The following is a 25,974-nucleotide window of genomic DNA, read 5'->3' as shown; positions in this document are numbered from 1 at the left end:
GAGCGTTTGTTGTTTCATAAAAGATATTTTTTCAAGTCTACGTTACGGTTTTCGCATTTGCGATGTAGGTTAGGTCGGCTTATCCGTTATAAAACTATTACTAACGGCTTATCTCGATCTTTGCTATAGTTTTAGTTTGTCTTGGTTAATGGCGTAGTTTAGCGGACATATTCTGTATCATGTTGTTTTTAATTTGTAAATATTTGGAAATTTAGGATGGACTTTCTGCGGAATATTATGATCACGGCGCAGGCGATACTTGATTCTTAAATTGTCATGCCTAGGGTGGCCGTAGTGAGCTAGCATTGTGATCAATGCTCAAACCTTCTGCTCTTGGAAATAGGCCTGTGCCCGCAGTGGGACGTCTATAGGCTGGTTATTATTATTATTTAGTTGGAATGACGGGAAAAAACAAAAATGCAAAAATGGAAGGATTGTCTAAAGTTATATATCGTGTGTATAGTGATAGCGCAACGAAGGACATGACAGGACATGCAAAAGGAATCAAGAGACTCATGACGGCCCCCAGATTATCTATAAAGTCTTCCTTTTCTTATGTTGCACCTGAAGTTTCTATCGAAATTGTAAAGTATATCTACAATACCTCTTACCCTGCATACTGCGTTATGACGTCAACAATAAACTAAGTTCAAACATCATGTGACAATATTCACTTCAACGATAGGTTACCACCTGAGTTTCTTTTGTTTAACACCGTGTATATTTTAACAAGTGAATAAAATCCTTGTGTACCAATTAATAGTTCGCGTCGATAAGGTTGGCTCGTATCGTGGTGGCACACGTGCTGCGCCGGCGCATGCGTTGCACAAGACGCCTGACGTCATAATGTTACTCTAGTAATTGCTAATTGCCCTGCTTGATTTAAAGGTCGAGATATATAATTAGTGGATTTCCGATAAGTTTCTTTGACTAACAAATTAGCTTTTATCTTTGGCTGTGTTATTCTTACCAACAACAAGATTCTTCGTTGTTACTATTAGGTCTTACCATGAAAGAGGCCCTAGGCCTAATAGCCACTTGGGAGGTATAAGACACTGCGGTTTTGTGAATTCAAAGAACACTAAAATCGATATTTTAACCTGATGCGATCCATCCGTCTTTGCAATTCTGCTAAAGATGATTTGTCATGTGGGTTATAAACGAGGGATATTCAAATTTAAAATTTATTTTGTTAATTCATTTTCTCGATTGACTTCGGTCCTTCTGATCGTACCCGCTTCCTACTCCTAAGTGGGTAAATATGAGGATGCATGAGGTTCTATACTGTTTCAGAGATCCTGCTAAATGCTAATACTATAACGTAAACCGTTGTATTTATATTATTTTTTTCAGAGAGTACTTCCGGTAATAAACTGCATATGTCCTCTAATTAACTAATCAAATAATTTCATCTTTTGCAAATATATAGCGATGACTGTATCCATATATATTTTGTAATGACGTCCTCTGGAATCTATTTTTATCTTATTAATACAGAATCCTCGTTCACAACATGTCTACCGGAAAGGAGTTGTTATTAAGATGGTGCATGGAATAACTTTGTTATGCGTACCTTTATCATTTACGCAGTTGTATATTATAATATGTATGTTTTATGTATGTATGTGTGAGTCATAAGTAGACAAGTCCTTTGCATCAAACAGTGTTTCGCTCGCTATGTCGGTTCAAGGGAGTGCAAATTGTAGCTTCAGTTATTATTATGCTAAATAAATAGGATATTTTTGTTATTCATTGAGTGATATAAGAGGTGGGTGTTGTTTTTTTTTCGTCGCTGGTAAATAAAAACTGTCAAGTGTTATTCGCGACATGGGGTTACCGAGCAAATAAGCTGAGAAAAACCTTTATGTTGCTAACCACGATTTTAATAACTATTTCATAATTTTTTGGCAACGGTATCGTACAGATAGTAAGTTACAGCCTGATGACAGATAGATAGTCAGCGTACAAGCGTAAGTGGGTTTATTTGAGATTTATCAACAAAAAGTCTGAGCTCCTGAAAAGATTTCACACATGACTTAAGTTTATTTTGCAAGCAGTTCTATGTGTGCTGTGCTACCAAAAGAAGACGATTTCCAATCTTTTATTCGAAATTTAATTCTACAGTACCAAGTCTATTTCACCATACTTTTCAGCTGATAAAAAAAATACCTTATACGTTCCTTAATTTGATACGATTTCCTATAGACAAAATAATTAATTAGCCATCTTGAGCAGGTGGCTACTAAGTGAAAAACACATTAATACATAAAATATGATTTACAACCGTCAAAAACGTTTCGCGTCTTGCACAAGTCCGCCGTCTGTATAATCGGAATAATTAGTACTTCCTTTGTTTTCGAGGATACGGTTTATAGCAAACCAACAAGAACTTCGATTTATTGGCCATTTATGACTTGGATAATTTGTATTTGATTTTCTACAGTATAATGTTAAATGGTAATTGATGGGTGTTGGCTTGGATATTATAGGCAGCATGTAGGTGTTCTGGATTTATTAATTTTAGAATCAGTTAGCATTGTTATAAGGTTTTGTTGTTAATAAAAAAACTATTACATATTTCTTTTGTAATGAATAAATGTTTGTTTCAAGACAAATCTCTGAATAGATTTTTTTTGTTAATTCCCATTAGGACGTTACAGACATTGCAGAAAAAAACCGTGTTATACGATATAAGCAAAAAAACTACCAGTTCTTGTAAACGTTTCAAACATAACTTTGCCCAAGTTCAGCAACTCTATAGATACAACATCCTATATCTATAGTCATGTTTCGAGAGCACGTCTGTCTCTATAGCAACGGTAACCATGGTTACAGGGTTGTTGACGTCATCGCAGGTCAATGCCCGATAGAGTTGCGCACACCACATAACACAATAGAAAAGTGCTCTTGTGCGGAACACAGCGTGGGTTGGGCCCAACGTAATGTTTAAGTACTGGGTTCGATTCCCAGTTATGTCAGCCTGCTTTTTTAGTTTTCTCGTATGTGGTCGAGCTTGATTTACGTGTTTAAGTTGCGATTAGGTAATTTGTGGCTTAGGTAACATGTAACTTGTCATATTCATGAGTTTTTAAAGATACCACTGTTTTGCAGGTAAAATAAAGGAACTTTTGATTAAAAATTTTCAGTAATTTCGTTCCAGTAATCGACACTACTAGTGTTGTACTTCATTGTCCTTATGTTCGATTGAGATAGACCAATTGTATGTTTACTTTTTGAAATAAACATTATTATTACATTATTACATTATTACTACATTGTTGATAGTGTCCTAAACAATGTTTTTCAATACACAATGTAGACATGTATAAAATGTATTAAATCTTGGAACGGTGCCCTATTAGTAGCAACAAGTTTGTCTAAATAATACTAAGTGTTAGCACTAACAGACACTTAGCAATACTTAAGTGTCGCTCTAACAATGCCTGGCTTCCCGCCAACTTTGTGTGGCACGGAAACGCCGTCGCCATGTTCTGGAGGTCATTCTAAATAATTTAGTTCACTGATTTTGGATTTCCCGTTAAAGACAGGCAAACTAATGAATTTACAGTTTGTTCTAATTTGACAAAAAAATGTAGTATCTTACTAAAAAAAATACAAGTCTAAGGAAAGAAGTTAAAAAAAAGATAGTTATTTCTATTATTTGTATTAAATTAATACGAAAACACACTTTTCGATAATCTATCTGACACACTATATTTTGTTTTTTCAAAACTAGAAACTTGATGTTTCCGATTGCCAGTAGAGCGCTGTATGCCTGTAAAGACCGTGTCCTAACAGCTTTATAATTGCATAGTAAATTACACAACTTTATTGCCCATTACCATATAAATATTTCACTTCTAAATTAGTAAACAGTTGATATTCATCTATTTATAGCCCTAGACTTTCAAGAAGGCAAATACGCCCAGACCCGTATACAAAAAACGATTATAATCAAGTCATGTATTTAACAAGCACTTCCAATGTTAGTATTCAGTCTAGTGCCGCAACAGCTAAAGCCTCTTAAGTGAAAACCTGCAGCTATCGAGTCAGTATAGATTTCTTGCAATGCAGACAGTGTGTCAAATACGTGTTTGAGGTAAGAAGCGGCTTTCTGGGAAACTACCACTAACTCATAAAGTAAAACAGTGCCAGTTACAGAAGCGAGAGAGCGGTCTACAGGCTGTATCGTTGCGTCCCGCTCACAAGACTGCAATAATCTCACTTTAAGATTTGGTAGTAGACCCCCTGTACGGTACATCTTACGCAAGTCGACGTACTGAGATATAAATAGTACTTGCAATGTAAGACCTTTGGAATGGAGATGTATTTATCCATATTTATGAAGATGCATCTTAGCTCATCCGATGTCTAAAATTAGTCAATTATTAAAACCAGTTGTACAGCAATCAAGTGCAGTTTATTTTGTTGTTTTTGCATTCCGTTGAATATGGAAATCATTTGTTTTATCGCGATTGAATATTAAATTCACTTCATCATCAGCCCCATATTCGTCCATTGCTGTAAATAGGCCTTAATAATAATAATAATAACACGGACGCTATTATCGGACCCTTCACGGGGCCGATGTAGATTTCTTAGCGTCCGTGGCCTGGCTACGCTTCGGAGATCTCTTTGGAGAAACCGAAGGGTTTGTATGTGCAATTATGGATGAAGTTATCATGACGAATAACTACCGAAAATATATAATTAAGGATGATACAGTTGACATCTGTCGGGCATGTCACTGTCCCGGTGAATCCTTGAGACATATAGTTTCGGGATGTTCTCGTCTTGCTAACGGTGAATACTTGCACAGACATAACCAAGTGGCCAGGATTATCCATCAGCAGCTTGCTCTGAAATACAAACTTGTGGAATCTGAGGTGCCGTACTATAAGTATGTGCCCGACCCAGTTCTCGAAAGTGGTCATATCACACTGTACTGGGATCGATCTATCATCACTGACAGGACTATTGTTGCCAATAAGCCTGATATAGTGGTGATCGATCTATCAGAGAGTCGGACAATGATTGTTGATATCACTATCCCCCATGACGAGAACCTCGTGAAAGCAGAAAAAGAAAAACAATTGAAATATTTGGATTTAGCTCACGAGGTTGTCGACTTGTGGGAGGTGGACTCGGCAATCATTGTCCCGATAGTCGTAAGTGCCAATGGCTTAATAGCCAAGAGCCTCGATCAACATCTTCGGAGGCTCTCGTTGGGCGTCTGGGTCAAGGGTTTGATTCAGAAAGCGGTACTTCTGGACACGGCGCGCATCGTGAGGAGGTTCCTCTCTCTGGAGCCCTGACCACCGGCAGCTTGGGCCCTGTACCCGTTGCCGGTTGGACACTATTTTTTATATTTTTAAATGTATGTTGTTTTTTATATATATTTAAAAATGTAATTTATATGTATTTTAATAAAATAAAGGAAATAATAATAATAATAAATCATTTATTTGTTTGAAATATGGTGGAACAAAAGATGTTATGTTATTGTAGGTATAGCATATATACATATTTCACCCTAATGAAGGGTATACAAAATAATATTAACTTAAAAACTAGTTACAAACATATTAGGAGAAAGGAAAAAAAGAAAAACACATTGACGAGTTAGAAATTTAGTACAGATTTAGCACCAAATCGACATGTGCTCTTATTTAAGAACTCTTTGAGACTATAGAAGCTCTCCTCAATTAACCATTTTTTCAAGGTAAAACAAAACTTTTTATATGGCAGATCAGTCATTCCTTTTGGAAGAGAATTATATATTAAAGGTGCCATATAAGCACAGCTTTTTCTAAATAGTTCAAGCTTAGGCACAGGCATTTTTAAAGGAAGGTGGTGATGATGCCTTTAGCATCATCATCTTCGGCTGCTCGCTTACTACTTAAAAATAAATTAATATTGTTAATAATTTTATATAACGACAAAACTTATACTGTATGAACCTATTTTATTGACTCCATTGATTCATCATCATCATCATCTCAGCCCATAGCTGTCCACTGCTGGACATAGACCTCTCCATATGTTCTCCATCCAACGAGACTTCATTGATTGGTCCCATAAAAAAGTCTCCTAGTGTGGCTGTGTAGTTTTTATTTGTAGAAAATATTATTAGGAAATGGTCAAGCTCCAGATTTATGTTAACTCGTCTAGTGTCTACATTAGTCCCGCTTTTCTTCTTCAATTTGAACAACTCATTGAAAGTCGTGTCATCATTGAGAACGTCATTTGCGTTTTTGTTTTAAACAGATTCTCCAACTTTTGTTGTATAACTTTGACGTCAGAGGCGATGAATGAATTGTTTGAGGCGCTGATGAGTTTCGTTTATTTCTAGAAAAAGCGTACAAGTTTAGAAAAAATAGTGTTTGCATATTTATGAGTTTTTGATTGATAGCGTTTCTGTGCTAAATAAATTGTACATACTTAGTATCAGACATCATTAATTTATTTCGATTTTTTTTCTTGGCATATTTTATTGAAGTTTTTTTATGCCTTGACTTTAATGCTAGGACTTCTTTTTCTAGATATTTCAAGAATGATTTCTTCTTAGTATGTATCTGTTAAAATAAGGATTCAGTAATTCTTCTAAAAGTATCCACACAAAAAAACATAATATATATGTTTACAGTGTCTTCAAGGTTCATTTGAGGTTAGTTCAATAGACGAAATATTCTGTAACGAATGAAGACAGTCACAGTACGAGGTTACGAAATAATTGTCTAATAGTAAACAAATAAATATAAACTTACAAACCGTATACATAGTATTATATTTTGTAACCCAATAGTATAGAATTTTGGAAATAAAACTCTAGTAGGTAATTAATGAGACTTTTTATGTAGTAATGGTATTAAAGTTATTTTGAAAATCGTTTCAGCTATTTATTCATTCATTAAATTATTCGCAGGTAAATGAAATAAAATTAATGTAGGCAACTGGTGAGTACTTATTTAAAAGGATTCTCCACTGAGGAAATATTCAAACTTCAAAATCTTTAGTGGACATTAAAATGCTCATATCTTGCAAGTCATTCTTACTTTACCAACATTACATTACTCTGTCAACGAATAAAGAGCCTGTGGATACTCAATTATAACTCTCCTAATTACTAATTACACATGTGACGTGCCATAAAAATACAAGACAAAAACACCTGTTACATATTGTTCTATATTTACACCTGACCTCCGAATTCCAACTAAACTCACAAAAATGTAGAAAAACTTCATTATTATGTAACATGGCTAGATTAGGATGAATAAAACTAGGATAATGAATATACATAGAAAAGTAAATATATCTCAAGTTTTTTGAAATTCTAATTATTTTACATAACTTGGACTATTATCATAAAATAGTACAGAAACATAAGACAAGCTTCAGCCTGCGACTTTACCTGAGTAGATAGTTTAGCACTACCGAAATATTATATTACTAGCTGTTGCCCGCGACTTCGTCCGAGTGGTTAGAAGATATAAGTTATAATTTATACCTGCCTTCTATCTATCTATCTGCCTTCTATCTATCTTGTAGGATTCAGTCAGCGTTTGCAATGTAAGCGCAAAAAATGTGTTTTTTTACGACCTCACATAAGAAACCTCAAAAATTGTAGCCTATGTGTTATTCTGATGTATAAGCTATATTGTGGTAAAGTTTTATTCAAACCCATTCAGTAGTTTTTACGTGAAAGAGTAACAAATATCCATACTTACAAACTTTCGCCTTTATAATAGTAGTAGGATTATCTACTTAGTGGTTTTTTAGGCTTACGCGAATGTTAGACATTCAAATGTTATTATCTACTTTCGCACCAATTTTTATTAAGATCGGTGAAGACGTGACGACGTGAAAGCGGAAAGATAGACGGGTTTGACCAAATGAAGAAGAGATGAGCTTGCTGACAAAAAGACAAACAGATTGATTTTAAGGTGTATAATTAGTAAGGACTAATACACGTTTACATATACAGTGTTATGTAAGACCACCCAAATATTAAAATCGAATGTTCTAGAAAATGAGTTTGGATAATTTTGGAGGTAATGAACTAACCGATTACGTGCCGGATGTACGGAAGGCTATTTTCGGCACATAATCCTCGCAACCATTAAAGGTGTTTATTATAATGTATACTAATGAGTCTAGGAATAGGTTGGAAATTTTAAATAGCCTTATTTTTGTCTAGCCGCTAGGTAAGTTGCATGTCCTTAGCAGTTTAGGTCTATTGCTAATTCTGTACTCGTAGGGGATTTCTACGCATGCGCGTTCGAATTGTATTTGAATGCCATTGTATTTTGTTTGCTTCCAATCATACAAAGAAGTTTTAGTCATTGTCAAGATTTACTACTTCAAGAACTTTCAGAATTTAAACTTTTTTTTTTGGGTTTCTTACAGACAACACTCATTAATTTCTAACTAATCAGGTACCACTACCTATATCTACATGTATAAAGATAGGCTCTAAATAACTATCGGGGTAGTAATTAAGATAAACCTGTATAAAATTGATGTGAAAACACCATGATAACAAATAAAATATAACGAAGGTCAAAAGAATTAGACTAGGGACATACGGGTATTGACAATTATAGAAAAAAATACGAACTAAATTAGTTGTTATGTAGATAATCATTGCTATTCATTAAAATACTATACCAAAATTATCGTTGTATTGATGAAGTCTTGACTAATGCCATGGATTTGTAAGACGCCGAATGTACTGCCTATTTGGCTAAAGTATAAAAAAATAATATTCTCATTAAAGTACGTAGTAAGTTGAATATGCAGTTTTTGAAAGTTCTAAGTAGAACTATGTGCAATTAAATACTTGTATTTTGCTGAAATTCTCTCATGAAATGGTAAACGGGAGTTTACGAATCCGTGTTACATTTCAAATTGATGAAATCGATGAAAAACCATATTCTGCAACACCGATCGTTACGTGCAACAGTGTACGGGTTATTATGACTTCCAAGTACTCTTGCTAATTGAATTAGGTTTACAGAAAGTGGAACAGGGTCAATACTTTGGTGGGGTTCCGAATGACGTTGGATCCCGCCTTGGTATTGGGACGTCCTGTTAGATAAGAAACCTTGGAGTATCGCAAGGCAAAAGTAATTCAGATAAAGTGGAATGAATAGCCTTAGGTCACATGCATCGCATCCGGTTGGCAGGACAAAATGAGTGCAAGGTTTTGTAGGCAATCATCTCTTGTGCAACAAATTGACTAAGTGTTGTCAGATTACATTGGAGACGAAATCATCCTGTTTTTGTCACGACGTCTTGAATAATGGTGCTGTGGCTTCTGAGAATTCATTTAACCTGTTCAAGCTGGTCTACTAAATTTTATTGAAGGCTCTTTGATGATATTTACAATGTGTTTCTGAATCAGAAAAGAAGAGCTTAAAGCTTCGAATGATTGTAGAAATGAACTCTGAAGGAGGGACAAATTTATTGGATACAATATGCAGTCATTTCACTAAATGCGAGTCTGCAGTTTATGAGATGAATTGGTCCCAATAAATGCTTAATTGCCTTATGCAGCTGTAGGTCGTCCAGGAAATATTAGCTTGATTATTTGAGTAGATGCGGCGCTGTATGGGTCGTGATACATTGTTGTGTAGTGCAAAATGATCTATATGAATAATAAGACCAAACTCGGACTTTAATCATCTAAATTAGAAGCATTGGTCTCGTTGTAGAGCTATTGAGACAGTTACTCTCTTTTGACCCTTGTTCAACTCCTGAAAAGGAGTCAAAACGATCATGAGTCATGCGTGGTAATGATACAGAAATATCTAGTCTTCATTCGTTTTGGATTTATTAGACACTAGTTCACTGAATTACTATTCTATATTATGAGATTTAATAACCATGGAAATTACATTTTTTTTAAGAGCCTCAACTATGGAAACATACACAACTACAACACACCTCAACTACACGAACTAGGTCTAAATACTCCTGACATCCCTTTCAGAAATCTTTGCGAACAGACGCTTTTTAAACGGGGAGAACAGGTCACTCGTCATTTATTTTTAAAGGACTCCCTGTGATGTTTGTAAATCCTCGAAATCTCCGTAGTAGATTTAAGTTCATATAAAGTTTCTTTACCTAAATTAATGTATTGCTGTCTTGTCTACAGGGTTGTGTTCTAGTCTACTATGCGGTCGCACGGAGAAACTAGAGTTGGGCAGCAACAGCGGCGCGGGGGCTGCGCTGGCGCTGGCGCTGGTGCGGCCCCCGTCAGCGCCGCGCGCGCCGTGCCAGCTCAGCCTGACCGCGCCCGAGGCTGCCGCCTTCGCTGTCAGGCTTATCGATGTTAAGGTGAGAAGAAGCTCTGACTAATGATGATGCTGAAATTGGAAATAATTGTAACCAATTTCGAAGTTAATAATAAGGGTAGGTACTGTAGTTGTCCAACGCATCTGAATGGGTAGCTAGATCATGTAGAGCGCGCTTTGATGAGCACTGAGGTTGTTGAGCTTCTTCTATGATAGGAAATGGATAAACAGGAAACAAGCAAGGTTTTGAAAATGCCGAGAAAATGGAAATATTGCTCAGGTACTCATGATACGAGACACAATTTCACGAAAAAGTTCATCGATTTTACTACCTGTTCAGTTATGTTAAAGAGAATAGCCGATAAATGGCGTTACGTTGTGAATCGTGAACAATAAATAACCAAACGACGCAACCGAAATCAGTTTTCGACGCGTAATATATAGTTACTGGTTTATTACGTCGCTCGTCGATGCGAAGTAAAACTATTACGTGAACAGTTAACACTAGCTTCGCATGATCGTATTAACTGGCGTTTGTAAATCCGTCGTTTAACACCTACGGCTGTTTTCTAAGTTGGAGTTGTTACATTGTTGCCATCGTGAAGTGGAAGTGGTGTTAGATTTACTTCTTCAGCCTCTGCTGCCCCATTATTGGGAGAAGCCTTCTGTACTATGTTATTTTCTTTATCTTGTAACATGTTCTTGCGTTCGTTATCTTGATTTACCTTGTACCTACCTACTATTATATTTGACTGGCTTTAGCGATAAACGTATAGCTTGTCCCGTCTCGCTTTTAATAGGATTTTCTTGTTAAATCAAAAATTATATTTTATGGACAAGAGTAGCTTTAAAAATTGACTTTTCTTTTGAACAAAAGTTAATGAAGCAATGAAAGTTGTTTTTCGGATTTTGTCCTGACTTGAAAAGTCATCAAAGAGATTCAATATGATTAAAAAACCGTTACACGATATCTTTACAGTTCTGGTACAAATACTACAACTATTCAGAATATATTATTGATCTTCTTGACACTGTTACCTCGTTGGTGACTGTAACTACAAATATGACTGTTTGTGGTTTTAGTCGTACTATGTAGTCCGCACAAAATGCGGTCACACTTCATATATTGGAACTTGCGGTCTAGCCTGGATACTGGCAGTAACAAGCAGAATTAACGTGATTTCATTTCGAGTTGGCTGATCTGTGTGATTCATTAGATCTTCAGAACTTGGATTGTGGTAAAAAGCGTGTTCTTATTATGTTATTCATCATGACAAATGAATGGTGCATTAAAATTTTGCTGTCGTAAAATATAAAGCTAAAGAATTCTGAGAAGTTAGCATCTGGTGTCTTAAAATTTCAATTTGAATCATGTCAAAAACCACCACGCCAAAGTCGCTGTGCGCAGTGTGTCGTGATTTCGATTCGAGCATAGGACAAGTAATTTTTTGAATCATTAACGCTTTTTTGAGTCTCGGTGTCTTTGCGTGTGAAGTTTGTTAAACCCCTCTTAATAAGTGGATTAATTGGACGTTTCTAAATATATAACGACTTACATTCGACATAATACAAGAGAAAGAAATTCGAGACAACCCGCACAAAATAACAGCCATTTTCCACAATAAGGAAAACCCGACAGACAGCTACTTGAAAACAACCGTCAATAACACACCATGAAATCCTTAAGTAGGTCACACAGTTTTAAATTCAAACAAAGAGGAATCGATAATTACCATGAAACATGTCAATACAGTTGGAAATGTTAATGACTTTATCATAAATAGCTTGGCACATAAGTCTCATGACCCGGTTGATATCAATGAAATTGTCGTGAGAACTGTGTCGAAGTAAACAGCTGAACTCCTGGCACGAAAAAAGTTGGTATACCGTTGATGTAGGTGGATAAACTTTATAGGGTGGTAGACTATGTAGGCCTATGATTAGATTAAGTAGGGCAATCGTCGGCCGGATTTTTGGTATTTCGGAAGGTATTTTCGTTTGCTCCTTGTATCAGTTTCATAGGTACGGCATAGAAAGGGCGTGGTGTAGGTATGGTCCGTTATCAAGGATGCGAGTGTAGTGGCGGTCAATATCAGAAGCGTGAGTTAGTATCTTAGCCGAAGACTAGGTACCTACTTGCCATATGAAAGAAGAATATCATCAAGAAGTTTTCATGAAGGTAATGGCAGTACTGTGCGTTTTTACAAGGAGGTGGAAGGTGCTTTCTGAAATGTCATGCTCTTCGGCCTCTTTAAAAATCTATATTTTTAGATGACCAACAAATGTTTATGACCAAGCATTAATTGGTCTTATTTATACTTGCCGTGTTTACCTTAGGTCTCGTCGCAATATTCGTGTTAAGGCCACTGGCCTACGTCAATCAATCAGTTACAGACATTAAACCTGCTTACATTTAATCAATAATTCGTTGTACCCTGTCTAATGTATCATCATTGTAATTATGATTTGCTTGCCTTATTGTAACTTGATTACAAATAATGTTGATCGGAAGTTTCTTTAAGTTTACAATTGTAATTATTTAATGAAGATTAGTCTTCATGTTCTGTTTGGCTATCCAAATAACTATAACAATAGCTCGACTCAGTTCCTACCACCCCACCCAACATTTTGGCACATAGCTAACCTTGGCAAGCCTTGTTCAATCTTGCTTTGTCCTCGCGAAGTATATCTTTTGTTTTCATAAAGAAAACTATACGTATTAAAAGGCATTGAAAAACAATCAGCTTTCACTCCATGTGAAAATGGCATTCAGTAGAATCCATTAACGCAGGAAGCCGACCCCAGCGTAGCTCGGCAAAATCGTTGGCCGAAGAAATATCAATAAAACTACAGATAATACTTTTATACCGTTACCAGGGCGATGGTTTCCTTAAAGTTTCGTCACCAAACTACGTTTGTCTAGACGATTGTAACGTAACAGTAAGTATATTTAATACGGTTTTCCTTAAAATGCTATTGCCCTTTTAGCAATTATTACGACGACATTTATACTTTTCATTATTTCCTCTAAACATGTCAGTTTTTCCTCTAGTTTGTGCACGTACTAATTTGCGGATAAGTGGATTCACTCAATCAGGTTCCAAGTCCACAACGTAAAGGAATGTGTAGATAGTTATTTTCGGGGATGTTATACTTTTGTTGTTTTGCGTGAAATTCTTCTTTGCCAAAATGCTTCCAATCATAATAGTGGGAAAAGAACCTGCTACTTTTCTTGTCCATAGTTTTTTGAACAAGAGTTTTTATACATATATCAAAAAGAACTATTAAGTGTTTCCTTCACAGCAAAGTTAAGTATTACATATTCATACTATCCATGTTCTATGCAAAGCCATGACATTAAACACACCGATAGCTAAATTACAAATGAATGAAACAGCAATTTTCAAAAATATTGCAATTTAATATTCTTTGAAGAAGTACATGTCGTAAAATCAATTACGCATGCACTAAGAGTTATGGCTTGAGTCATACACGTGGACCAGAACAGAACGAATCAATTATGCGAGGCGATCCGTTATCGGGCTTATCGAGAACCAAGAGGTTACTGCCAACCAAATCGGAGATTTGCTTTCATCGCAAGTATAAGGCTATTTAATCGTTATAATACAAGAATATTGTGAGGAAATTGAAGTAAACTAATGGGTTCACAGTATATTTTGGCCAGCTTAAAGATCTTGGTAATTGGGACATAGTGCGTGTAACGTTGTTCGAAGTATTATGGTATTCATAGATAGTTGACAGTGAAGGATCTGTGAATATGTCTTGACATCGCTTAGCAGCTTAGCGCGCAATAAGATTATAAGATATGATTTGAATTTTGTTCGAATAGCATCCAATACTTCACAGTTTCAAACCAAACTAAAGGAAAGGACTTCCAAAAAAACATAAGGAGACATCAAAAACACATCACTGGAAATCAAGTATTTCTTAACAGTTAATTTCCAAGACATGTCGAAACCCCATAAGGCATGTTCATCCTATTGTTTTGCACCATAGCATTGCATTGTAGTACCAGGAAATCCTATTAAAATCACATATGGATGCCAAACGAGGCGTGGACAATGGGCTAACGATCTCCGGACAACATGGCGCCCGGCGCTAATCTTATACTTTAATACCATGATGTATGTGTTTCCTACTAGATTCACTCTTATGTGTTGCAATGACGAGTTAAGATGGAATTTTTCGTCGGCAAGTGACCGATACCTGTGCCCTGAGTATGAGTTGAAGTCCTTAGCGTTTCACCCCCGAAAAAGAGTCAAGATGGAAAGCGTATGTTTTTTTTCTCAGAAAGCTATGTTTGCTATGTTGGTAATGATGATCTATAAACATAGAAATCAATTTTGAGTATCTAGTATTTACGTGATTCTCGAACATGGCAGTCGAACCCGGTAATAAGGCTCCGCTGTCTTTCTGTCTCCTACCAGACTGTGTCTCAACCACTAGATGATGTATTTTTGTTGCGTCGTATAATAGTTGGTGTGTTGATGCTTAATTGTTTATATTTAGCTACTTTATAAGGATCCCTCAGTATCTCCAGTTCGAATCTCTTTCGCCCAATTTATATTTTAATTTTGCCGCATATTCGGATTTTATTATTCCTTTCAATTACTACCTGTCTGAGATCAAAAGATTCAGTCTTCGTTTTAAAGTAACACAATATTAAATCAAGATAACTTATTACGGTTAGTTGTTGTAAATGTAAATAAGCTACCGGCAGTATGTACCAGAAAAAATAGCCAAGGTCACGCGAATTAGAGCTGACAATAGAATCATGAATCTCGGTTTTAGGAAGTAATTGATCAACAAGGCCGCAACGAAAATCAAAGAAAAACAGGAAAATGTTATTGTTAGGTAAATGAATACTTGCTAGAATCTTAATTGGTCTAGTAATTACTATACATATATGCGAACCGAAAGACCTAGAAGAGACATTTCCAGACAAATAGTATTTTAGGTAATTATGCCCATAGGACAAAATTGAGGACCAACCATTATCTTTTATGATCTTACCTTTTTATGAACTGCAGAACGACCTTCTTACAATATTTAATCTCATTAATAAAAATTATTGTAATTAACTTGCATGTAGTTAGAGTCTCTACCTTTACTATAACTCAGAATTGTTCAGAAAGGATATCTACATGATTCAATTGTCCACCATTCTAATCGTAACTTTAACGGACTTCGATCCGTATGCAAGAACGACGCACAGCAATCGCATATCAAAGTGTCGCCTAAGCTGCACTGCTGCGCTTAACTTTAGTCATGTTAGAACTTCTCTTACTATCTTTCATAGGGTTGCTAAATTCTAGAGATAGAAGGGAACACTCCAAATTAATGTAAATGATAATCCCTTTTTCCAAGTGACGTATCTGACATGTATCAGCAGATCTATTTGACCAGCGTAAATGTAACTTGTCTACAGGCAAGTCTTACAGTGAGTCAGCAATAAAAGTTCATTGTATGGGGTGGCTTGTGGTCAGTGCAATGCGAGGCAATGACCTGAGCTTTGCTATGGATTTGTTCGATAGTATTCTGAAAGACCGATGTCAACTTGCCGGCTTACAATGTAACTCAATGCTGTAAACTTAGATGTCTTGAAAGGTTTATTTTTGTTTTACATTACGTCGATTTCTTGTATAGTTCTTAATTACCTAAAGAAAGTATATTTTCGCCTATTTTAAAAGTAGCTAAGGGAATTTACGAATTAACTTACCTAAAATGATGAAATTCAATTTGAAGTTGAATGTTAAGTAGGTACAAAATTTGCCGTATTTAAAAACCTTGCTGCAGTTTCGAAGCAAGTTTTTTCTCTCTTCAAATTTACTACAGTTAGTAATTTAAAATTCTGCCTGTGAAACAAAAAAAAATGCCTGTTTCTTTTTTATGCTACACTTCGTTTAGAACCAGTTTTAGGTAAAAAATACAAGGACGTCTGTATACGTTAGTACAACGTTTATTTTCTGAATTCAAACCTTTTAGTAATTTGAAAAAGTCTAAAGTGGTCTCGTAAAGAGGCAATTATAGCAAACGACAGAACGAAGATTCAAAAGAGTTTTCAGGTATTAGAAGACTAACAAAGCTATGCCATTCTTATAAAGTAGTCTATTCAGAACTTGATTTCCGCATGATAAATTGCACTAAATGTAAGATCAATAAGGCCATATTTGTGTAGGCGTGTGTTTTTAAATTTTAGCTACATTTAAATGTCAAACTAGGTATAGTTCCGGGTACAAGTGCCTTTGCAAGTTGGTGTGATTCACGACAGTTAACAAGCTATAAAAAGTGTGTAATATGCTAAATCAAGATGTTTCAAACTATCATGTTTCAAAACTTTAAAACAAAAAAACAACGTGGTATGTACGAAGCGATATTTGAACTTGAGTAATGAGTCACTGGAAGAGAACAAAAAAGCGGATAGTGGTATTCTAGAAGTTTCTGATTGACTGCCATACTAAGAAGAGTGTTATAGTCCTGGTTTCCAAAAGGTCGAACAATGCTATGACATCTAATCAGTTTCTTTATTTTGTGAAAATACCCAATCAATCACAGCGTTTGCTATAAGATGTAGAAATTTTTTGCTTTAATCAGAAAACGGGACTTGAAGCCAGAATCGTCTATAAAACAGTGAACCGGAACTAAAACACTACAATATTAGAACATAAAAAGCAAATTGATCATTAACCGTTATCTTTAGTCACATTTCCTTGGGATGCCCGCAAAAACTGCAATTAAGTAAAGATTGCCATTAAACAATACAAACGATGATGAAGCAGACGCGTGAGAAAGTAATGAGACGCACTCACCTCGTGATCACCCACGTGATAACAAACTGAAGACGATACAAGCTTATCTTGGCTGTACCACGATCTCTAACTACGGAATTGTAGTGTTGTGGAAGCGAGGTGCCGATACGTGCAGTGTATATCGCCGCCTCGCTTCCACACTGATTAGTTCTGCTTTAAAGATCTTATTTCAGACAAGGCAGGTTACGTTTTCAATGGATACATTACTTATTTACTGTGTAGTCTATGCTTGTTATCGATAATTACGATGGGGAAATGTTTACTAGTCTAAAAATGGATAGTGCAAAACTTGAATTTCCGGAAAATTGTAAGCTAAATTTTGCCAAGCGAAAAATGATGAGGTGGAACTAATATGAACATTTACTATAGAAGGCCATTTTTTGTTAATGTTTTAAAGATTGCCTAAATTGTCTATTATCACTGGTTTAAATGTTTCATAAAGGTTCCTTTTTTCTCTTAATTCAGCACTATTTAAGTTAGTAAACATTAGTAGACTCGGAAAATTCCTACCCCATTTGTAGTTGATGGAAATATATTACCAAGTGTATACCAACAACATTGTTAGCTATCTTTAACGAATTTGGCCTCTGCCATTGCCATCGGTAGTGACAAAGTCCTTTTTCACAGACTTAATTCTAGAAATATTTACTACCGAGTGTGATGATTTGAATTGCATTGATTGAAGATTGATTGGTGTCAATTGGTTCCCTTGGCATTGGCACGTTTTTCTTAAGGATGTAGAGTATGAACCTTAGAACACACTTCCAATCCTAAATGTATAGTGGTTAGTGATGGCCAGGTCAATGAAGAAGCCGTTACCAGTATAACTATTTTTTACTTGGAATAGCTAGACAACGTTGTGTCATGATTTTTTAAAATATATTTCTATAATTTTATTTGAAATAATAATAGGTATTAAAACTTTGATTTTTAAATACGTTTTTTTTTTAATAAAATAACTTTTATGTTTAATCTATTCGGTTATCGATATCCTGCTGCCGCACGCCCGCCATTTTGGTTGGACAACACTTAGCGTGGCGGGAAGCTAGTACTTGCCGGCGCGGGAAAACTTGGTTAATTTTAAAAACGAAAAGGAGACGGATGGTTGAACTGAAGAGGAAGTAATATTTTCTGTTATGTTATAAGTAATACATATGTATAAAAGTATTCACTAATATATGAAAAACTAAATTGAAGTGAGTTGCTGTTTTATTTCAGTTGCATTTAGGCAATAGTTAAAGCTGATAGAATACCTCAAATGTATCAGTTAAGATTATTTATCAACGAAGCGTAAGTACTTACTGATTAAGGTTGCATTGATATTTTTTCCTCAATTCCCCCAGACTTAACGTTTTGATTTCCAAAACCTAGAGTCATTACTGTAACGTTTTAAAAGTGTCTAAAAAGGCCTTACTTGAAAACTAAGCTTTTGAAGCCAATAAAAAGATGTCCTAGAGGTAAAAAGTTGCTACAACTCAATTAGTTTAACAAAAGCATTACAGATAAATAAAAAGATATTATTGAAGCTCTATAGCAACTAAGACGTGGAGGTTTCCTCTCGGTCACCACAAAGGTCTTGCTCGCAAGTCACGAACAATAAACATCCTTTGTCGATATGAAAATCAAAATGGTTGTAAGTGGGATGAATTGGATGCACTTGCTGATCGAGGTCAAGTAATGTCAGGAGTGAAATCAATTGTGATGTCTTGCCATTCGTTATGAACACGCTCGGCTGGCGTGCTGCAGTGATTTGCAAATATATGTAGGTGGAACGCGGCTTGAAACGAGAAAGTCCGGTCGAAAAGATCTGATAAGCAAGATTTGGAAGCAGATTGCATTACTACGGCAATGATTTGGGAACGAATAAGAAAATTCTATTCACAAAAATATTAAATAAAAATAGCAACCTGCTGAAGTAATTCAATTGCAAAACGAATTCAAGAAAAAACTGTATCAAAATTTAATAAGTCCTGTGATCCGGAAAAGCTAATTGCATTTTTTATTAAGCGTAACTAACATCGGTTGCCATGGATACGCGATTTGCAAACAAAAAACCATTGAGAAAACTTGCTTTCATTATATCCAACTGTATCACAAGGTAATTAAGTCCAAAATACCTTTAGCACGAGGCCACCGGAATATGTAAGGTTTTTCGACGATTTCGGCAACGAAAAAGTTAATTGTGTCTGATCATAAATAGTTTAACGAGGGCAGGGTTTCATTGGGTTACATTGAAAATACTTAGTTCAATATGTTTACCAAGAATGTTTTGTTTGTTTCAGGTACAAGAACAGGTATTAATACTGCTAATTTACTTTATTAATTTATAATGGTAAGTTCTACTTATAGAATTTTTTCAGGAAAGAATACAAACACTTTTTGACGCAAAATGCTCTACAACCTTCCCATAATTAAGTTTACTAGAATAAATCACGCAGTTATTAATGTTTTTCCTGGAGATGAAACAATTCCATATTTTTATTGTTGCCTATTGGTATTTCCTGATTTGTAAAGCAATTATCCTCGTGTATAGTTTAGATGTAATAACATAATACGGGTTAATTTTGTGGTTCTGAACTAAATAACTCACAGAGGATAAATATTGGTAAATTTAAATACCTTACCAATACATAATTCTTTGATAGAGCTACAAAACGTAAATACCCATTACATCTTAGCCAATCTTAGGATAGTTATCAAATTCTGGGTATTCATTAGACGCGAGGATCTGTTTTCTCCAATGAAAATGCTGTAGGTGTGACTAAGGACTGTCCCAAAAAAATAAATTTATTTGCTATTGGTACAAACCAAAAATACAAATATACATCTTTGACAGTCGTTACAGGTAGTCAGAAGTTTAAAAGTCTAACAACCAGTCTAACTAAGGGGTATCGTGTTGCCCAGGCAACTGGGTTGAGGAGGTCAAATAGGCAGTCGCTCCTTGTAAAACACTGGTATTTAGCTGAATCCGGTTAGGCAGTAAGCCGACCCCAACATAGTTGAGAAAAGGCTAGGCCGATGATGAAACCAGAAAAGCAAATAAAGTTACTGGAAGCGTATTATTGGCGTAGATATGTGTATTATATCACTGTTGACTTAAAACAAAACCAGTTGCTTCTATAATCCTTTTAATTTTATTTGTTTTACTAGCCATGTGTAACCTTTAAAAGTATTTGGGGACAGGTTTTCGTAATGTGATGTCATAATGTCCTTGTGAGTCTCCGCTAGTCCAGTGACGGGTTACTGACTGGACTTGTACAGTCAATAAACGGTTCTAGATTTTCCGTCTTAAGTTTAGCTTTGATGGAAATTACAGCATTTACTCAGACAAGAAAAGGGATCTGAAAAAACGAAATGTGAAACTGTGAAAAATAAGATATTACGAAATTAAAGAAGTTTCGTTTTTCTTACTCATTTTCTTCCTATTTCTGTTCATGTAATTTCGTAACGGGTAAGAAGATGTAGACAGTTTCCCCTGGGACGCACCGAGTTTCAAATTGTACGATGGGACTGTTGGTTTCCTTGTAGACCCTAGCTTACAGGAGTTAAGGGATGGGCTTGGCCCAAAAAATTATGCACCATGACCCTTAATCTCTTGCTATTTGCTATGTTGGTTCCGTACATTAATTTCCTTTCATTACTGGTATATTATGGGTATATATATTAAGTTTATTTAGCAGCTGCTTAAACCAATACTCTAGCCACTTTGCCTTCCTCTCTTAGAAGTGAAAATGATTTTTTGTTAAGAGAAATTAAACTAAAAGTAACGGAGACATGTCATCTATACTTCGTGTCTACATAACATTAAGTTGTCAGTGAATCAGCAGATATTAAACATTCGTTTTTGGGTTGCTTTCTAATAGTGTACCGTGGATATATGAATCTCCGTGTCAATTGGTCCAGATCTCTTTAGTACGGTCTAAAAATTTTATTAGGCAAAACAATTGCTTCGTCATCTAATCTTGTTTTTGGAAATTGCATCCATACGGACAATTAATGGGATGCATATATTTTATAGACGCTTTATCGCTCCTGTTGATGGAAAAAAATACTGGTTTCCAAGAAAATGTTCACAAAAAATCTCTCATTAAAAATTTTGTAACTGACGAAAATTTTCTAAGGGAAGACCAATTGCTTAGAGAATTCATCGACAGGCGCAAGATGACCGTGGTCAGTTTAAAGAAAAAATATCTCTTTGTTTCAATGTAGGACAATACAATCACCAAATAACAGTACCAGACAATGCATATAAATTACTTGGTATTGATCGTCGAACAAAAGAAAAACCCCAGGTCAGTAGCGCTAAAAGAAAGAAAATGAATCCTGCATACTTATCTTATGAGTCTTATGAAATACAAGTTAACACGGTTTGCGCATGCGTCGACCCTACCGTTAAGGATTCGATATTAATCTTTATTATATCATTGTGCTTGACGTCTTAGTCCAAAAATAACAACAGTTTTTTTCTGACAAATAAATATGAGTGTAACCTTTACTAAGATCGTCGTAATTCAAACTGCATTAGACTCATTGCTTTGTTTGTTCCTTTGACATTGACTCAAGTTCTAAAGTCAACGAAAACCTTTACGAACAAAAAGATAAACAACAAAACAAAGCGTTTATAACGTAATCAAATGTAATGTATATAGAGATATCAACGTTAGCCTATCTTAAGATCGGATCGAGCTAAAATTGGCTATACGCGGCCGAACCGACGAGAAGGCTGCTAAACCCGACAGTGACTCGCCAAGCAGGTTCTAAGGTCCAAAAATAGCTCGACCAGCCGCCATTAACGGTGCGTACGCGCACCACAACACGTACATTTCTCCTTTCACTACCAGTGCAATTTGCACCTTATGCGATGTCGGCTATAAATTATATTTGTCTGACTTTTCATTTCGACTCCTTTGGACACGTTTGTAGAAAAAGTATGTTTTATTTGTGTATGCTGTAATTTGCTGTTTTCGAAGGCTTTTTTTTGCTAGCAGCCATTTTTAATTTATGGACTGCAATTTTGTATAATGAGTCGAACGGACCTTACAAAATGCGATGTTATACTTAGGTGCAATTAGGTGTTATTTTTATCAAAGGGTTTTTGTGTTAGATTTTCCTTGAAAAAGTAAAATAAAATTGACTGATGAAATTGAAAACTTTGACGTCAATAATAGCTTTTCTGTCCGGTACAAAACTAGTATTAAGGACCGCGACCTCAATTTATGCTTATAAAAACACTTTTTAAACAAAATATTTTCAATAAGGTACTTGACAATTAATTAGAATTCATTTAAAATAAGAGCTAAATGAATAAAATAACTAAATGTGATTTTCTTGATTGTATTACATAACTTGAAGAAAATCCTTATTTTTATGAAACTTTAAATGACTTGAATAATAAACATTAAGTGCACACTACATACTGAAATATAGCTTTTTATATTAAAACCACAACTGCTAGTAATAACATATTCGACCGTGGACTAGTTAATATGATACTCTATGAAACATACTTACAAACGGTTAATATACTAACAAATATACCTACCGATAATAAATATATATGTATATAGCCTTGTAGGTAATGGAAAAAATTAAACCCAAAATGGCGTAAATTATTTCCAAGAAGGTACAGCTTTAAAAGATTATTAATACGATCACATGCAATTCGGACTTGTGACACTAAGAGCTCTGTACAAAAAGACTAACAAAACACTATAGATATATTTTTTTTTTCTATAGAAAGTATACATTGAATATTATACATGTCATTATAATAGAATACTACAACAGTTAAATGTCATTCCTTATCGACGTGACATGACTTGGAGTTTTCAGTTGGATCGATACAATAGTTTCAGAACTCATAGAAATGTCCTTTTCTTGCTGACTATACGTAATAAGGATATAACTGTAAATATAGGTGATGAACAGGAAAATCTGTTTTCGAAGAAATTTATCCAAAAGAATATTTCGGATATTTTTTGCGCAACGATTCTTGGAAGATCCGAATGTTTTCCAGAATTCAACTTAGTGACATTGAGATTTTAACGGTTTAATGACGTCATTACTTGCACAAATATTTGTCTCTAAACATACGTCATAATGACTTAGATGTTGTGAAATGTGTTTGTCAGATTTCTTTACTTATGTTCAAACATCTTGGGTAATTTTATCTATCGAGATTGTGAGGAGAAAACTTTAGTGCTTAATAAAAACGTAGAAAAAGAAACCATAGGATTAATGATTATAATTCATTGAACAGGATTCTTGCATTAAAACTACAAAAAACTAGTCTTAAATACACCGAAGCTAACTAAAGAAAGCCAAACTTTCGCGAAAACGATCCTAATTTGTATATCTTAACGGCAATTAAACCCGATTTATATTTCGGTATTCAAAACCGTAAGGACAAAAAAGACAACCTCAACACACTTAGTCCTGCGGCGCGGATAAAAGGACCAATTCTTATATCCTCCATAGTATTTTGCTTCCACTTTTAAAACTGGAAAAAAGACTGTTAAACATATATGTAATTTCATACGTTATCAACGCAAAAAACATAAACTCCAATTTCATACTATTTGTTTTCTCGTCCTCGTACGACTGTCCGTCTCAATGGCCAAATTGTTTGTGAAACTCATTATGCCTCGGCGCCAGTCTGACCAATGGCAGTTATTTTGATACCTGTTCTATGTTCGTGCCTTTAAGCCTTATTCAGTTATATACGCATTTTATTTTAAGCGATGATCGTCCTTCTACCCAAAACTTGTGTGAAGTCGGATAGGTAATTGTTTTGTTTTTAGATTTTTACTTGGTATGCTTTTGTAAGAGGTCTTTTGGGATATCAAGAGTTTATTTAAGGGCGATAAATGCCCAGAGGATAATTGTATACTTACTAAAATTACCTACTGCCAACGATTTCTTACCTTAATCCTACTCCTTATCCGGGATAAATTGGTGCAAATACCTATTTTTTTTATTATAAAACCAAACTGATTCACCAATTTCTGAATTTATGTACGTACATACAAAGAGCTCTTGTATAGTTTATATGATCATCAATTGCACCGTCTTATTTATTGTAATATGCTGTAATGAAGGATTGATAATTTACCCAAATGTAAAACCTTTTTTATTATTTTTATAACCTGCGAAACCGTATATATACCATTATACACATACCAATAAACATTGTGCAAGTATCATAGTACTAAGGAAGGCAGGTCTGAAACGCTAATCAGCTTCCCTACTTTCGAAACTCATAATGTAGACCACTTGGTCCCATGGGGGTCATAAACTAGTCAGCCGTCTTACAAATAAAACGATCACGCTACTGTATACTGTCACGAGTCGACGATTAAACTGGATGAAGACATACTTGTGTAATAATTAACCCCCGGGGCAAAAAAAAGTATTAAAAGTTTGACGTGTATTTATGGGTATCATAGCTCCCGAACGGATTGAGTGATTTCTATTACGTTTGCTTTGCATGAAAGGTGAGTTATGTGCGATTGTTCTCAGATATGTGTAAATATTGGTCGACACATTTAAAAGTTGTGGAGTGTGAAAGTTTTTGAGTTTAACCTCTTCTTTTGAGTTAATTGTTAATGCATTTTATGCACTCTTTTGATCTAGAAACTATTTTAGTATTGTCAATATACGCTAGAGTACTTTCGTAATTTTATGGACGGACTGTATTCGCTGTGAAAAAGTTGTAATCTAAAATCTTTAAACCTGAATAAAACGAGACTACGCGTATTGTTTTCTAGAATGTGTATTAAATAGAGTATACCTAAATATTTTCACTTTATCAAAACAAACATAAATTAAAAAGTATCTATTTTTTTTTTTTGGTTCTTACGCCTTGACCAAGTTTGATAAAAGTTTGTATTGAGGTAGCTGACCCGCTTTTGAACCGATATCTCACATTTACGTAGGAGAAGCAACGTGCAAAAGCTAGTAGACTAATCTTAACATAAAATAGACTAAGAACTATTGATATTTATCACAGACATTTATTTTAACGTCTATTGTAAATCTTATTAATCTGTTTATACATTAACGTTTTAAATAGATATATGTGTTCGTTTTATGTTAAAATGTCGTAGTGTCCTTACGTACTTTCTTAATTGTTCTAAGACATCATTGTCAAAGGGTGAAAGAACACTGTGAAGAAACCTGGATTTCAAATAATGGTATCTAAAATCGCCAACCGCTGTGACCTAGCGTGGTGATCAATGGTCAAACCTTCCCTATATGGGAAGATGTTTTTTTTTCTGATGGGAAATCATCAAATGACTCCTTCCGCTTTGGGTTGATCGGAAGGGAGTGTCAGACTCATTTATATGAATATCATATTCATATTATTTATTTGCATTCCACAATGTTTACACAGATGTTACAAAATGGGTTAGAGCATTTGTGGACCTTGTAGGGCCCAGCAAATTAATCTTATATCTAAAATTATTGCTCCTAAAACCCACCCATGTTCCTTTTTTCGCCCTTCGTGTACCGGGACCACGGTAACCCTTTCGGACAGTCCCGCTGCTAGGCATCAGCCCTAATGGGCTCCACAGATGGGAAGATGCCTGTACCAAGCAGTGGGACTTATATAGGCTGATATTATAGACATTTGAATGACATACAGCAGCGAGCAGTAATGGATACAAAATCTGTCCTGAACGACCGTGTGTCAGCCATTAAGTTAATTATTTTAGTAAATACCCGACAATTTGTAACGCAAACTGTTGCGCTGATGCTTACTGCAAATAGTTTCAACTTTAAGTATGGTATGTTTAGCAAGCTAATAGGAAGTGTTTGGTAAACGTCGTAACTATCATACATATTAT

At 35.2% G+C, this 25,974-nt stretch overlaps 1 protein-coding gene and 1 long non-coding RNA gene across 5 annotated transcripts in view; one reads left to right on the top strand and one right to left on the bottom strand.

Moving 5' to 3' along the window:
* LOC113494567 overlaps window positions 1-25,974 on the top strand; it is a 65,084-nt gene that overhangs the window by 9,938 nt on the left and 29,172 nt on the right. For 2 of the 4 annotated variants that reach the window (XM_026872959.1, XM_026872961.1), the window contains exons 2-3: window positions 10,160-10,341; window positions 19,411-19,422. In XM_026872959.1, the coding sequence (XP_026728760.1) occupies window positions 10,160-10,341; window positions 19,411-19,422 (194 nt within the window). The remainder of the gene's footprint in view (window positions 1-10,159; window positions 10,342-19,410; window positions 19,423-25,974) is intronic. The other 2 variants (XM_026872960.1, XM_026872962.1) reach the window with 1 other exon arrangement.
* Window positions 5,615-7,494, bottom strand: LOC113494568. The gene is made up of 2 exons (XR_003400658.1): window positions 6,442-7,494; window positions 5,615-6,348 (listed from the first exon to the last, which is right to left on the bottom strand). It is a non-coding gene; the product is annotated as an uncharacterized LOC113494568 (long non-coding RNA).

This window comes from Trichoplusia ni, chromosome 5 (genome assembly GCF_003590095.1).
Source record: "Trichoplusia ni isolate ovarian cell line Hi5 chromosome 5, tn1, whole genome shotgun sequence".
In the NCBI taxonomy this organism is placed as follows: Eukaryota; Metazoa; Arthropoda; class Insecta; order Lepidoptera; family Noctuidae; genus Trichoplusia; species Trichoplusia ni.
The sequence above is the reverse complement of the archived record's forward strand: the minus strand, read 5'-3'. Positions and strand labels throughout refer to the sequence as shown.